Here is a 16,984-nt window from a genome sequence, read left to right as displayed (position 1 = left end):
AGTTAAAAATAAATGGAACATACAATACGCAAATGACAAAGAACTTGGGGAAAGTAACCGTATAATATTTTTTTAAAATATGTTCTAAGATGATAATGCTGAAAGGAACTTCATGTAAAATAGTTTTTAATAGTTTTTCTATAGAGAGAATAAAAATAGGAATAAGATGGTAGATTTAAAGAATGTTCTGTTGTTCACGGTCAGAGGTTGGAGGAAATTGAGTAGTGGATCCCTGAAGATCAGCAAGTTTTGTTCTGTGACAAAGAAAGAAAAGCATAAAAAGAAAAATGTATTTGATACATCTTCTTGCAAGTGTGATAGTTCTTCTAATAAAAACTTCTTGGCCTGTTTGTCCTGTGTTTCATGATGGCTTCTTTAGGAAATAGCAGAATTTATTTTTCTCATTAGTCTTTTGAATCTTAGTTTATAGGTCAGAAGCTGTACTTTTCAAAACTTGAGGATAAAGACTCAGAACTGCCGTCTGTGGGATTGTTAGCAATAAGTTTGTCCTTGTCTGTACAATCTCTCATTCTCTCATTCAGTTTGATTTAATATATTTTGATTTATATCATGCAGTGTTGACGACTAGCACTCTCTTTGCCTATATCTTGCATGTTTGTCATTAGGGTAACACAAAATTTTAAGTATTGTTCATCTGAAGCTGTACATCAGAATCCTGAGTATTTGTAGCTGTATCTTGTTCTTGCAATCCATTGGACAGCCTCTTTGTAGGTTTGAAAGTGCAGCAAGCTTAAGCAGCGTCTGTGTTTCTAGTCAGTTGGTTATAGAGCTTCTTTGTTTTCTATCCAATTTACAAAGCAAGCAGGTAAAGGGGTAAAATGCATAAGGTTATTAAGTCTTGGTTTCCTTTTGGCTTAGAAAAATGTCTCTAGTATCAAAGATGTGCCATGCTGGTCAGTGAACACTGTGGAAAATCATAGGCTTTTTTTTTCTGTCCTACTTTGAATCTTTGGTAAACTTTATCTATATTCTATTCTTAAATATTTCCTTTCCTTCAGTTTCTCTTATATAGTGCTACTTTGTACTAATGATCAAGTTCTATGTTCATTTTTACGTAGCTGCATTTCAGTCATGAATGGAATTGCCTTTTGTTTGCTTATTTTGACGTTTTAGTTAATGTTTAAACTCTCAAATCCTTGCAGAAAAAAGCACTGTTATAGGTAGCTCTGGATTATGTTCACACCCTAAGTAAGCTCTGTACAAGAGGAAGTGTTTGCTCTCATTCTGTGTGAAACCTCTGGTTTGGTTTCACTGCGTTAGAAATACGCTCATAGGTTTTGTTTCAGAAGTCTAAAGCTTTTTGATGTGTTCAGTTGTATTTTTCATAAGTGTTATAATTGTCCTTAAAACAAAGTTAATTATGTTTATAGTGCACATTTCACGTTCCTTCTATCACAGTGCTGAGTCTTGCAGTTTCAAATAGTTCAGCTGTCATTTTTGCAGGTGACAGGCACTTGCAAGTTATGTCATGTTAATATTCAGTATCTCAAAACTTTTCCTCTCATGTATCCATTAATTATGCAGTGGTAACAGTCATTTAAAGAGCATCAGTCCTCTTTCCAAGTCCTACAACGTTAATACTAAGGGATCTTCTGTTTGCTCATATCCAAGTGCTCTGATATGACCATGCTGAAGTATCATTCAGGCCTAACAGTGTGGAGTTGTGCTGATACAGATTTATTACTTCTAATAAATCTTCTTAATAGAACTTCTGGCACTGATTCCTGTACCATGCTGTGTTTGCAGCATTAAAAAAAAAAAAAAAGAGCATCTAATTGCTCTGAGTTCCTTACTTGTAGTGTCAGCTGGGGTGTTATTTGAATAGGATGTGAGACAGCATACTCCTCCCTCTGTATCCAGCTTGTGCTTGTCCACTTCTGAGGAAGGCTGAGGCACAGGCCTGCCTACTCTCTCCCTTGTGTTCTTTACCTTTTTTTTTTTTTTCTTTTCTCTACCTGGATTATAGTAGGATATTGGAAGCCTGACCCCTTTTCCCATTCTATATCTGAACCCAGGATTTAGGTAGGTCTTGCAAAGTTCCTGAGATGTGGGCAGGATAGTGAAGCTTTATTTCACTTTTTTTTTTTTTTTTTTTTTTTTTTTTTTTTTTTTTTTTTTTTTTTTTTTTTTGGCCCTGTGGGACTATAGCAATTTCTATGTTGGTGATCAACAGTTGGTTTCCAAGGCTCTGGTAAGTTTCCAGGAGACCCATGTTGTCCATTATACCATGCCAGCAGTAATGAGTTCTGGAAGTGAAACTTAACAATATAGGCATGGTTTTGCTGGTGTGTACTCCAGCTGAGAATGAAACTGTGTATGAGGAAACGTGAATTTGTGTTGGCAGTTGCAAATTTTGATATCCCTGTAGATTAACAAGAATTAATCTTTAAGGCAGTGGGATACTATGTTAAATGCATGAGTTATGTGGGAAGCAATACTGCAGGTGAATGTTTCAGATATTAGGTTTCATGGGGATAGTTTCTTTAATACTTATTTGCAAGCGTCTATATTAAGATTGTGTTTTTCTTTGAATTTTTAGTTTTGAACGTGCCATCAGTGCAAGTAAAGAGATTAAGTACAAAAAATCGTCTGGAATCTGCAGTTTGTAAGGAGCCAGCAGATGGGGATCTTGTTACGTTTTACTTGCCTCACTACTTCAGAACATGTATTAAGAAAGCTGTGTCCAGAAGCGTGTGATATATTTAGTTTGATGGAAATTTTATGTTCCAACCATGACTTAATTCTTACAGATGGGCTAAAACATTTTCTCAAGGCAAAACAGATATACCAGTGAGAAATGCTTATGAATAACTTCTTCATGTTTGTTTATTTGAGATTCTCTCCTCTAAAAGAAGCAGACAAATGGAGAAGCTTTGTTCAGTTATTTTTATCTTACAGTATACATGCTATGTGTGAAGATTTTGCCTTTTTACATAAGAAGCTGCTTATCTGGCTAAATAAAAAGTACGTATGCTCTGCTTCCAAGTCAGATTTGTCTAAGACCAAGCAAGCAGGTGCTAGAAAGCTGCATCTTTAACTTGAAACTTGAGAGAAAAGGTTTTAGTAATGTATGGTGAGGTTTGGACAAAAATCTGACCCCCTTCTGACTGTAGGAAAATTCTACCGTATGTTTGTAGTGTTACAGATTATGCCTCAAAAACATTGTTAAAGGTTAGTGTGTGGCTGTGCTATACTGGGAAAAACCAGTGAGTTTCCCTTACTTTGTTCCTAGTAGGAAATTATTTACTAATCTCTTTTATTAGCAGCAAATTGCTTCCTTCTCCCATGCTAGTTCAGTTTTTGTTGAGGCAGGTCACAGAGCTAGCGTCAGGCCTGACCGTTCTTCACTCACCTGCTGTGGAAGGAAAAATAAATAATCTTACATAACATCTTGTGCTTTCTGGAGGCTGACTCAATAGCAGAAAGCGAAAGGGAGTGAATGGGTGGTATACATTTGGAATGAGTGGAGTTGCAGTCCATCCTTAGTGGTCTTTGCAGAGCTTGTTTATAGAGAGAAAGTGACTTCCTTTCAGTTCCTTTTCAAACTAGCAAGTGCAGAACTAAGACTATATCTAATTTTCTTCATTCCTTTTTTCAGTTTAAAAATATTACATGTAGCTTGTTGTCTGGTTTGGATATTTATCGATAGTCCTTAATCTCTCAGTGATCGGAGCATTTTTCTTTCTTGTTTTAAATGAATGAAACGTTAATTGCTTGGTAACCTGAATGTTGTTTGGAAAAGTCCATTGATAAAAGTGCAGACTTGCAGTGAAAGACAACAAATCTTTACACAAAATCATCTTACTAGCAGGTAAAATTAAATTCTGGTAAGATGTGTGATTTAGAATGCTAGAGAAAGTCATTGTATTACTATGCTTCTTTTCAGCTTTTTTACCTCTTCTCTAACTAAACTTACCTGTTTTACTGCTCGTAATAGTTACTTTGCATCCATATATGTTGCTCGTATTTACTGCTGCTAGAAGGGAAGATATGCTTCCAGTTGTTATATTTCACAATTCCCTGCTGTTTTGATGAAAGCTGGGCTGGTGTGCTTCATGAGAAGTTTGTGCATGTCTTCCTAGAAGTGACTAGTTTATATTGTACATCCAACGGTTGTCTTTCACTTCATAAACACTTAATTCATCTCAGTGTCTTTTGGCATATCTTATAGTCTAATTTTCTGCTGGATGGAAAGAATGAAAGGCATTTTAATGGTCTGACTTGATTTTAATACTATGTAGCTAGTCACAGGAAGGTGGATTGACTTAACAGGAGTCTTTAATTACTTTATTACACATGGAATTGACACCCGAGTATATGCTGAAGGGTGTTCTGCTACTGTTTTGGATCCTTTGCTGTATCAACCTATTTAACAAACTTTTACAGTTATTGTGTTGTTTTTGTTGTTCTGTGCTGCTGTTCTCTTTCATTGTTCTGTAACTGGGAGGTATCTTTTGTCCAGGTTCATGAATGACAGTTATCTTCTGCTACGTGAGACCTCTTGTGCAAATGCTTTATATTAATAGCTTTTTCAAAGCATCCTTGTCTCCTTTTTTTCTGTACTGGGCAGAATACTTGTTTATTCTGTACTATATCCTGTATTGCTTGCGGGGCTTTTCTTACTGTCCCTCCCATGTATATCGCTATAGTCCCTAAAAGAGAGCTGAAATGAGGTGCAACTACGGTAATATATATGACTTGTTTCTTTCACATGTTACTCTTCATCCTGGCCTTTCAAGTCATTGCTTTTCTGTTGAGCTGTTTGTGTGGTTCTTGTCCTTGTCTTCAGGTTTGTATGTTACATGAAGATATACCTTGATCTAACCTCCTTTTTAGTAGTTCCCAGACTAGTCTCCCCTGTGGTGCGGACAACCAACATCATCATTCCTTTTCCGTTCTCTGAGTTGTCAGACAGCATCCTATGCTGTCTCATGTGCTTAGGAATTTTGTCTTAAAAACATGTTCTCCTAAATCAGCCCTCTTGGTGAACTTAGGTTTATTCTAAAATCTGTTGAGAGGTGTTGGGTAATGTAGTGACTGAGAAATGCAAAAACCACCTCTTAATATACCATATATATATATATATGTATATACTATTTTTGACCTTTACATATGGATAATCACCTACTGTTGTAGAAAGGATCTTATTAAGGGTAAGCTCTGTTGTGTTCCACAAGTGTTAAAAATTATTTTCTTTCTGCTTACTCTTGTTATAACAACAGGGAGAGATTCACGTTCAATGGGAAGCCAACATTAAGGTCACAGTCTACAAGCCCTCCTCACCGGACAGATGAAGATAACCTAGCTGCATCACTGTCTGTAAGATGCTTCTCCTTGTAATAAAACCTGTTGTAGTTTCAATGAGTTCTTTTTATATGTTCCTGTAAAGCTTTTATTTCCAATTGCATGAGTCATGATCCCTGTGTACAGATGGAGATATTTAGGATATTTAGTTACATGGACTAAACCTCATCAGAATCTGCCCTCTGTGCATAGGAAAAAGTTTCTGGTAGGATACTTGCAGCTCATCCTAAAGGTTGAGCTGTGTTTAGTATAATGTATTTCATGTTAGATGTGTTGTTACCCACAGGATTTGCAAATTGGCTGTATTGACATCATCTTGTATTTGCAGTAATAGATTTTTTAAAAATCTGCATAGATGGATTTGTCTCTCTTTAATGATAGCTGACCTTTGAGTGAATTTTGGACAGCTTGTTTTATCAAACTCTCAACAACTAGCATTATAACTGATTGAAAGACAGTAGTCAGACTTCAAGTAAAACTCTTCTAGTCTGGACTATTTAATGGTGTTGTATGACAGCAAGCATTTAAAACTAAAAATTACTTCTGAAAAATTAAAGCTATCAAAACATATGATGTTGCTGTTCTGTTTTATATATGTGTTTTGTAGCCTTTTAAAATCCAGTGTTCATTACCTCAGAGAAGTCTATCTCCTCTAGTTTCTTCATTGGAGTCAGTGCATCAATTATAGGTCCCACACCTCCATGAAATATTTTTATTTGATGTATGTATATTCTAGATCTGTCCACCTTTATTTCTTGATTGTATTAGAGGAACAGCTTAGAACAATTGCAGCTGGGAGTGGGCTATTGACTTGTTAGCAATTCATATAGACTGTTCTTACTTTTCTTTACTGGGCACAACTAAGAACTCTGGAGGAAGTGAACGGCAAGTAGGTCAAACTGGAAGCTTGTATGGCTCTCCCATCAGCTGCCAAAGACAGTTAAGCATGGCTCATTTCTAGAGTGTGTTCCCTGAAGAATGGAGTTTTGTCTTATTTATTTTTGTGAACACACCCTGTGTAAAGTAAAATAAAGAACTGTATTAAAGTGAGGCGGGAGGGTGATTCATCCTCCTCTGAACTCCTTTCTAGCACAGTATGCTACTGGTAACTGAGCTATTTAGATTAAAGCTGTGACAAGTACCATGACACAGTTAGGAAGAGTAGAGTAGGCATTGCCAAATTTAATGAAAAGCTTTTATTTGCACTATGCCTCTCTCAGCTCTTCTGATATTTCGTTTGACTTTTTGTGTTTCAGGACCATCATAAAAAAAACACTGCTTTGGATGAGAGTGACCTCGAAGCACGTCTCAATAGTTGGAATCTCGGGGTAAAATAAGAAGTGCATTACTTACTTATTGGCTTGAAATTTCGGCTATATTACTAAAGAGTTTTCATCACTGAATTTAGTCATCAAAATTTTGTGTAGGAGTCAGTCTTCCAGAAATGAAATTATAAAGCTTGAAAAGGCTAATAATGAATATATGTAGTATGAACAGGAAAAAAGCGTTCACATGTCTTATTTCTAATAAATGATTTTAATATATTTACTGATAAGTCAATGAAAATAATACCTGATGGTCAAAACCAGATGCCATACTCTGGTAGAAACAAAGACTGTTTCTAGCAAACTTGAAAACATTACTTTGAATTTAAGTTAGTATAAATAAGAGCTTGGCTTTCTGTGTGTGTGTTATTTTTTTGTTTTTATTTTTTTTAAATATAGAAATATAAAATTTTTAACCGAAAATGTTGAGTTGTATTGATGGCTTAGGCTTTGCCTTCTGTTGGCAAGGTTCAAGAGGCTTTTCAGTGCGTTAATCTTTCTTCCCTTTTAATAACTAGAATCTTAGTCCAGGCAGTGGGCTGTTCCTGATGGAGAAAATAGGAAAGCTCAAAAATTCCTTGAGTAGGAGTCAGAGGTGTTTGCAGAAAAACTTGATGGAGAAATTAGAGTAATTTAAAAACATGGGGGAACAGAAGTGTGGTTACATTTAGGAATATAATGAGTTTTATTATGGGGAACATGAAATCCTTATGTAGGTCATGTATTTCTAAGGTCACGTACTGAATTTAACATTGCACTATATATAAGTTGCTGCTTGTGGTTCTAATGTGTTTTTACTTTTATGATATGCCTACATCAGTAGCTCAGATATTTTAAATTTTAATTAAAAATAGCGTGAAAAGTTTTGGTAAATTCTGTGCTTTCTCTACTAAGCAGAGAGGTCAAGGCTTAGCAGACTGTATTATGAAGAGTTCAGATATTTGTTGTTAACAGTAATAACTTCCTACATGAAAAGTAAAACTTGCATCACTTTGCTAATATTGTTGCTTCTTATGAGCAATAAGATTTTTTTTTGTTTGCCTTGCAGCATTTCTGATTATCTCTATCAAACGTTTTATTGTTCAAGTTCTTTGTATTCTAGGCATTCTTGGTTAAATGTTTTTTTAAAAAAGTTGAGTTTTGATTGTGATTAAATTTGCTTTTCACATAATGAATACTAAAACTAGCTAATTTTAAATACATTATAAAATGTGTTTTTCTTAGCCTTATTGACTCTTATCTAAACCGATGTGGGACTATGAAGCGTTCATGCCTTGAAGTTGCATTTGCAATGTAGAAAAGAAAAAATAGTTTTGTTGTTTGAAGGGAAAAGTGTCAGAGCCAGGAGTTTAGACAAATTCAAGTAATCTTTGGCCATGCTGTTTCTTTGAACTTACTTTGTTATTCTTTAGCTATGTTAGAATATATTTAAAAACTCCTCAACTATCATATTTTATTAACAACTGCCAATAAATTTCTGCATGCTGTTGCAAATATAGTGTACTTCATAAATGGGACATCCTCACCTTCCCTTTAGTTATTTCTTGAGAAGTAACTAAATATCATAAAATATATGTAGTGTCAGGAAAATAAGCTTGCTGAATAAGAGAATTATTTCCTTAGAAACCTGCTTTCTGTTTTCCTCTAGCATTCACTAAACTTGTAGGTTGTACACAAACAATTTTTGGATATAAAATGTAAGTTATGTAGAGGAATAACAATGAATTAGACCCCTGTATATTCTTACCCAACCTACTTAGTTTTTTTCACAATGCTTCTGGTATGGTTTCAGTTGTCATTGTAGTCAATTTCAGGTGTGACAAAGCCAGTCTTTTAAACGTCCCAGGGAATTCAGAACTTCATCTTAGGTGGAAAGCATACAAAGAGATTGTACCCTGGGGAAACAGCAAAGGGGTTTTTAATCAGGGAGAACATTTTTCGTTACTGAAATTCAGCCAGAAGCGAAAATCTGTACATCACTTCTGGTAAAAGGGTTTTACCAATCTTCAGTCCAAAGAATTTGGACACTCAGGTCTTGTACAGAAAGATTAATCATGGCAAACATTATTGCATAATAAAGGTTTAACAGGACTGACGCCAAAGAAATTCTGTGGTCAGTGGCTTGAAATATGTTCTCCTGTTTGGAGAAATTATATATAACACAGGGTTAAAGTAGATGCAAACACAGAGTTCTTGGGTGGCTACAGCAGCAGTGTATGATATGCCTGGTTTGTGTACTTAGTTCACATCTGCCTGTGTCTTTCCAGTCTAGTTAAGCTCAACCATTTTTGTACAAACCATTTGATTATCTTTTGTTTGGTTTCTTAGTCTGTCTGCTTACTATAAACATACCTACTGTATATGTTGTGGTGTTGGAGGGCAGCAACACTGCAAAAACTTTCCCACAGTGAACTCCAAGTGGTGTTGTGACTTCAAAAAATAAATTCAACTTCCATGCTGACAAACAATCTTTATGCGCTTTAATGTCCTTCCACTAAGACTGCAGAAGCAGCATTAAAGTGAACTTCCCTACAAATTATGATGTTAGATAAGAATGTCCTTACTCAAATTTCCTGAAGCTACTCAGCAGTTATTTCTGTAGGGAACATGCTAGCTGGCTGGGTTTGCTAGATTAAAGTAAGAACTTAGGGCAAGGTTCAGTTTAGTTGTTTACCATTTCAAAATCTGAAGTGTTCTTAACTCTTTCATGTGTGTTTTTCCATCCTTGTTTTGAAAACAATCACATTTTATCTTTGAAGGAGCTTAGAGGGGGAATGTACAATAAGCCTGCTGATCTAAATGTTTTTTTCCTGCATCTTAATATATACAACATACCTCCTGACTCCATTGCTGAACAGTAATAAGATACAATTGTGTATTATTGAAGACAAATAGACCTTGATAAACATCTTCTGAAGAACAAAATGTGACTTCGGAAGGGGAAGAATGAAAGCATAACATTACCATAGTCCTTGTTGTGATATTTACTGTGTCAAAAGAGCAGAAGCTCTGGTATACGTTTCTGGACTGTGACTGGTAGAAAGCCTGGATGCCGTTTTCAGCCTCGAGGGTAAAATGTAGTTGACAGCCTGAGGATGAGTTTTGTGGAAGTGCTTAGTGCTCAAACTTAGGCTTTTTTCTGCACTGTCGTTGCTATTATGTGGAACCATTTTAGCTCAATTTACTTTTCCAATGAATGCTTCACTCATGGCTTTCATTGCTTTAAAATAGTATTCTTTAAAAATACATAGTTTTATCTGCTATCTGTTGTTAAAATAATTGGCAATTGAGAATATTGAAGTTAAAAATTATGGTTAACTTATCTCAAATTCAGTTTTGGAATCTCTTTTTATGCTGGATTTCTGCCTTATTTTCATGAATTAAGAGCATATGTTTTCATAAAATAGATTTTTTTTTTCTCCCCTCTTAATGGGAATCTGATTATCTATAGCCCTTCCAACACCAGGATTTACTGGTTTGTGAAGGCTTGAGTACTGGAGGGTGATCATGGCAGTCCTCACAAATTGAAAAATGATTTGTTGTCTAACTGCCCAATAGAACAGGAGAAACAAAAATATTTTCTACAAAGAGATTCAAAATGTCATTTTTTATTAAGAAGTGGTATTTACAAATTAGAGTTCAATTCTAGTTCAAATAAAGATGTCTTTCATGATGACATTTATTTGGTTCATACTCTTAAAAAAGCATGATATGATTTACTGTTCTTCTCATGGCAGCCCTTCAGTTTCATACATATGTATGTTGGTTTGTCTTTGACCTTTTGCTTATTATTTTTAAATTTGCATGTTTCTCATAAATACAAGCTTTTTTTCTTTTTTGGGCATTTTTTATTGTGATATTCCCTCTTTAATGTGGTATAATTTTGAGAACAAGAAGTTTTGCAGAAGACCAGCATGAAAAGAATGAATGTTGAGACATTAAATGTTTACAGATCAGTTTAAGTGGATATAATCCACAACAAGTAACAAAGTGGGAACATTAAACTTCAAAGCACATATGGCTGCTGTTACAAAATCAAAAAATGCAAGACTTAGGCCATACAAAGTATTAGAGACACATTTTCCTTCTTTCTTATAAACAAGTAAGATATACCTTAGCTATTTAGACTGTAAACAGCGTAATTTCATGGTCAGATAAAGTATTTGAATTAATCATAAATATTTACAATAATTTCTAGCTTTTGAAAAAGCGAAAGTAAAGGGTGACCTTTTTTTTTTTTTTTTTCCCCTCCAATAGAGGACTTTTGAAAAATATCTATGCCTTTGAAATTCAGTTCTGCAGCCTTAGCCTTCTCAGAAGTCCACCTGGTAATGATGAAGGCTTTCAATGTTTGGGATTATCTGCTGCCCGGTTTTCCGGGGAGCAAGGTCAGGGAGCTAACCTTGAGCTTTTGGCAAGCCTTCTTCAATGCTGGGTGTCTGTAGACAATGGTTTGGCTTGCAGGGCAGATGCAATATGAGCTGGAAACCAAGTGAGTTAGAAGGAAGAGCATAATACTACTGCAGTTGGAGAATGTCAGATATGAAATAGTATTGCAGGTACAAATGCGTAGGCTAAAGAAAATCCTAAAGTTTCTGTTTTACAGGTTTTTCGCCTTTGCATTTCCATCTCACCCTTGATTTTTTTCTATTATTATATATGTTCTGTGGACTTGCACTTCATGATGCTCTTACTCCTCTATTTCTCGCCCTCTATTTCTCTCCTCACTAATCTCTTCTAACAATTTTTTTTAGTAGGTGCATGCAGGAGATTCCTTTATTCACTACTGTCTACCCATGTTTTTTGCCATGCCAGTCATAGTGGTATATTAAAAAAAGAAAGAAAAAGCTTCATATGAAAGAAGACCTAATGTATCTGTTTCAGTAAACTCTGACAGTAAAGAAAAACACATTATTAAACTTTCAGTTTCAATGAACAGTATTAATGAATATTTCTGATGATATAGGTGAACATCTATGATAACATGCTAATATTTTCAAGTACTTCTGGGTGAAATATGATGACTCTTAAACAGCATATAGAAATTGTACATTATATTTTAGGACAGGAAATGAATAATACTGTATCAAATTGAAATTTCAGAGGGATTAAGCCTCTTTTTCACTGGTAAATTCAACTCACAAATGTATTTAATAGTACTGGAGAAAGTGCAAACGCCTGATATTTGCCATGCCTCATAGATCATTTTAATTTTTTTAGAAAAAAAAAAAAAGGCTAAATGTTGTAAGATACGTATTGCAAACACATTCCAAATCTCGCTGCCACATTTTACAAGATTATACCCTTGAAAGCTATTCCTGGGTATTACGCATTCTCTGTGATGTGATGTTTGAGTCCTATCATCTGAGAAAATTAAAAAGATAGAGGAAGTGGGTTGTGAACAATGGTTTGTACTCAGTTCTTAAAAACAGTGATTGAAAGAGCTGCTTTAATTATACAGTACTGTTAATGAATTATTTCCTTATGTTTTGTCTCTATGACTTACATATGTGGATACAGTTTCAATACACTCCTAATTTTCAAAAATGCTAGATTAAAATCATTGTAATCAGTAAATTTTCTATAACTTTACACTAATTTAAATGAAAATTTATTGAATAAAGTGTTTGGCTTTTTTTTTGGTATAAACTACATATGTAGCTACTTAATTCTTTTAAAACATGCTTAGATAGAATTTTTACAACCACAAGAGTTCGGAAAAGTTGAATTTTTAAATGTAATTTTCACCCAAACTGCAGCTGGCTTACCAAAGAAATCAGCGCAGCAAATCCTCCCAAACTGTTTAGTAGACTGTTATCTAAGCGATGTCAAAGTCATTGGTATGTTTCAAAATTCGGATAAATCACTCAAGATCTCAGAACTTCAATTAAAAATTTTGAAATGATTTTGAAATTTGCTATTTTGAGTTGTTTTGAAGTAATTTATGTCAGCCAGGTTTTTCTTATTTTGAAGTTCATGCAATTTTCAGATATTTTCTCTGTAAATGCAATTTGAAATGCGTTTGCATGAGGAAACACTAAAATGTTAAAACTTGCTGTCAAGATTATATCCACAAAATAGTCTTCCATGAAGATTGTCTATTTCTCTAACTCATAAAAAATATTAGTGTGATATTGGACATTTAAATTCTGATCCTTTTCTTAAAATGTGTTGAAATGTTCTGAAAGGAGAAAGAATTATGCACGGGGAAATCGACTTTTTTAACTTCTAGGTTAGTCATGTTACCTTTTGAATCTAGAAACAGCAGAAACATTGCCATGTTTCTGATTTGCATACTAAGTGTGCAAATAGATTTGCAAACTTTCTAGTGGGGAAAAAAAGTTCTTCAACTGGTAGATTCATCCAAAGGCATGCTTAAATATTTTGTTGGTTTTCTATTGAGCAATACCGTGTCTGAGATAAGTGTAGGCTTGCTAAAACAGATTATCTTTCAAACTATGCACTCAAAGTTTTATTGCAAACATTTTTGAATCTTTTCAAGAGATAATAAAAGAGGCAATCTTTTTTTTAGTCTTTTTAAGAAATACGAAGGCAATGCTGATGTGATTGCTTATTCTGTAACTTTGTTTTTCAGCTAGAAAATCCAAGATATTTGCGGGAAAAACCAATGCCAGTGTCTTTGGTAAGTATCTATATTTATATTCCCTTCATATTTTATAAGAACAGGCAAACACGCTTAGTATTTTTTTTCTGTTTAGGAGTGATTTTTACTTGGAGTTATTACTTTGAATTTAGAATCTGCTTTTTCTCATTCAATAGACAACATCCAAAATTGGCCTAGGAAAAAGTAGCAGTTCTCGTGATGAACAGGCACTATTTCAAATGCATGAAAAAGAGGTAAGATGCTTTTTTTTCTGGAAAAAAAAAAAAAAGAGAATTACAGCTAAATTAGCTATTTAGGGTATTTTCTTCTCAATTTCTGTATTCATAAAGCAGTTTGTTCTACCAGAAAATCTCATAATAGAATATTTTCCCTGAAGTGACAAGGCTTTTCATTAAATACTTAATGTATTTCCCAATTACTAATGGAATAAAAGAGGCCTTCTGAGCACATGGACTATTCTTTCGAAGGACTTTTTGTGTGTGGAAAAGTGAAATCTAGGAATTCTTTAAACTTAGCTTTTAACAGAAGCAATGGAACCTTTAACTTAACAAGGATTTAGCGTATTTACTTTCTATATACCTCTAAGAATCTGCACATATAAAACTTGTTTTTATTAAAGCCTACATATTTTCTATGTTTGCCTCATCTAGCTCCAGTCCTCCTTTATTCATTTTGCGATTTCTTTTGAACGTTATTTGGCGAGATCAGCATCATAACATGCCTATCTAATTCTCTCATACATTATTTACTTTCAACTTTTAAGATTAAAAAAATAGTTTTGTGATCATTTTTTTTCTGTTTTCATAGTTCAAGGCCTGATAAGTTGTATTCCTATGATTTTTGCCATAAACCAATTTCATTTAGAATACCAGTCATGAGATGGAACTTGAACATGCTATTTTCAGCACATGGGTTCTTCTGAAATCACATAGGCATTACATATTTTTTTTGGAAAGACGGTGAACCAGACATCAGTAAAGCAAATTCAACATGTATTAGGAGGAAAACCAAACCCAAACAACAGTTCATGTTTTTTCTCTCTTCAAATACTTCAATTTTCTGGTTTTAGTCATTTGCTGTGGAAAAGTAAATCATGTGTGTGCAGGGAACAAGCTATCCAAAAGTACTCAAATCTACATAGGACTGCAAATATGCATGAACTGGAAAGGAAGGGACATCGTCTGCAAACCATGAAATCATCCCTCCCTTACGTGGTATTTTGTAAGAACATTTAAGAATTACAATGGTCCTAAAGTTAATTTCAAGGACAATTCAGAAGCATCTTTAACTGAGACACAAGGGAGGCTAAATTTGGTTTGCAGATACTTACATTATTTTATTAACAATGAATATGAAAGTCTGCTTTATGTTGATGGCTGGAAGTCTAATGTGATGCATAAATGAGCAGACATCCACCAGTTGCATGACACATGTATTTCACTTTCTCTGTACTGTTCTAATACTCACTGTTCTTTTGTATCGACAGTCTTCAAACCACCATTGCCTCAGGGTGAGACAAGGCAAGGTTTCATAAGATGTGAAAATAGACTAAATAATAAATTGTAAGCATGATGTTGTCATTTAAATAATATTTTTAAATTAAACAAATTAAAATGCATGCCAAGAAGCAACATAAAGTACTTGGTGAATGGGTTTCTAGTTCTGTGAAAAAATCCTCTAAACCACGCAGTAAAAATCCAGTACTTTTTCCTAATGTTACTCTACAGTGGGGTAGTTTAAACTGGAAAGGCTATAGAAAATTTCACAATCCCATGTGTGCGCTGTTAAGTAGAAAACTTAAATGTGTTTTCATCTTATTTTGTTTGTGAAGCTCAATTAAGAATAAAGTCTTTTCATTTATAGAATGTAAATGTATTAACAGAAGGAGTGCTGTACAAGAGCTTTTGTAAACCTTTAATTGTTTTCAACCTCTTTGTAGTAGAACATAAAATAGGATAACTGTGGTTTTTTGCTTTTAACCTTTAGACCTTTGTTCATAAACCATTCCTGCACCTGTTTTGACTCTGTAATGCTAAACACATGGCCATTTTCAATGATAACCACATCACAGATTTATGAAAATGTGAATATCATCAGGCAGTGGTTTTTAGTCATATTTTCCCAAAATACTTCTGACATGGTTTAATCCATTTGGGAAACTGTCATTACCAAAAAATCCTGGGTTCAAACAGGGAAGATGCAACAAAACAGGAGTATATCAGTTTTCAGCAGTACAGCAAAACAGAACAGATTGTATGAGTGGCTTATCTTGATAAATAGGAAAAGGCCTCCCTTTGAACTTCACCCTTGGTCATCCCGAGTGCTACCCAATACTCCACAGAGCAGACTAGACTCTACAAATGATGTCTAAATGAATCTGAGGCAAGAGTCTTCTCGTATTATTCTTTTTAAATTGAAGGTTGTAAACAATGTTAGTACTTTGTGCAATAACTGTTAGGAAGTTTCATCTGTCTGAGATAACTGAAAACACTGAGTGTTTGCAGTGCTTTTGTTGACTTTATCACTTTATCACTTTGCTGTTTTTGATTTTTAGAAAACCAGTGATAAAAGACTGAGCATTGCAGTGCCCATGCTTTTCCAGTCTTGTGTATCTTGAAGCAATCTGGCAGAAATGGTTGTCTTTTCTACAGTCAGCTGAGTAGATGTTGTAGCCCAACTGAATCATAGAATCATAGAATCATAGAATATCCTGAGTTGGAAGGGACCCTTAAGGATCATCAAGTCCAACTCTTAACAGCGCACAGGTCTACCCAAGTTCAGACCATGTGACTAAGTGCACAGTCCAATCTCTTCTTAAATTCAGTCAGGCTCGGTGCAGTGACCACTTCCCTGGGGAGCCTGTTCCAGTGTGCAACCACTCTCTCTGTGAAGAACCCCTTCCTGATGTCCAGCCTAAACTTCCCCTGCCTCAGCTTAACTCCATTCCCGCGGGTCCTGTCGCAGGTGTTAATGGAGAAAAGGTCTCCTGCCTCTCGACACCCCCTTACGAGGAAGTTGTAGACTGCGATGAGGTCTCCCCTCAGCCTCCTCTTCTCCAGGCTGAACAGGCCCAGTGCCCTCAGCCGTTCCTCGTACGTCTTCCCCTCCAGGCCTTTCACCATCTTCGTAGCCCTCCTCTGGACACTCTCCAACAGTTTCATGTCCTTTTTATACTGTGGTGCCCAGAACTGCACACAGTACTCGAGGTGAGGCCGCACTAGCGCAGAGTAGAGCGGGACAATCACCTCCCTTGACCTACTAGCGATGCCGTGCTTGATGCACCCCAGGACACGGTTGGCCCTCCTGGCTGCCAGGGCACACTGCCGGCTCATATTCAACTTGCTGTCTACCACGACCCCCAGATCCCTCTCTTTTAGGCTGCTCTCCAGCGTCTCATCGCCCAGTCTGTACGTGCAGCCAGGGTTTCCCCGTCCCAGGTGCAGGACCCGGCACTTGCTCTTATTGAACTTCATGCGGTTGGCGATCGCCCAGCTCTCCAACCTATCCAGATCCCTCTGCAAGGCCTTTCCACCCTCATTCGAGTCCACAACTCCTCCAAGTTTGGTGTCATCAGCAAACTTGCTCAAAATGCCTTCTATTCCTACATCCAGATCGTTTATAAAAATATTGAAAAGTACCGGCCCTAAAATGGAGCCTTGAGGGACCCCACTGGTGACCGCCCGCCAGCCTGATGCAGCGCCATTCACCA

At 35.6% G+C, this 16,984-nt stretch overlaps 1 protein-coding gene across 8 annotated transcripts in view; it reads left to right on the top strand.

Annotated features, from left to right (window-relative positions):
• CEP112 (centrosomal protein 112) overlaps positions 1-16,984 on the top strand; it is a 163,013-nt gene that overhangs the window by 4,249 nt on the left and 141,780 nt on the right. For all 8 annotated transcript variants that reach the window (XR_011804176.1, XM_072025834.1, XM_072025831.1 and 5 more), the window contains 4 exons: positions 5,244-5,340; positions 6,582-6,653; positions 13,246-13,293; positions 13,431-13,508. Coding sequence is in view for 7 of the 8 variants with exons in the window: in XM_072025834.1 (XP_071881935.1) it covers positions 5,244-5,340; positions 6,582-6,653; positions 13,246-13,293; positions 13,431-13,508 (295 nt within the window). In the remaining variant the exon portion in view is untranslated. The remainder of the gene's footprint in view (positions 1-5,243; positions 5,341-6,581; positions 6,654-13,245; positions 13,294-13,430; positions 13,509-16,984) is intronic.

Source organism: Anas platyrhynchos, chromosome 19, assembly GCF_047663525.1.
Source record: "Anas platyrhynchos isolate ZD024472 breed Pekin duck chromosome 19, IASCAAS_PekinDuck_T2T, whole genome shotgun sequence".
Classification (NCBI taxonomy): Eukaryota; Metazoa; Chordata; class Aves; order Anseriformes; family Anatidae; genus Anas; species Anas platyrhynchos.
Note: the sequence above shows the minus strand (reverse complement) of the source record. Positions and strands in the feature narration are given on the sequence as shown.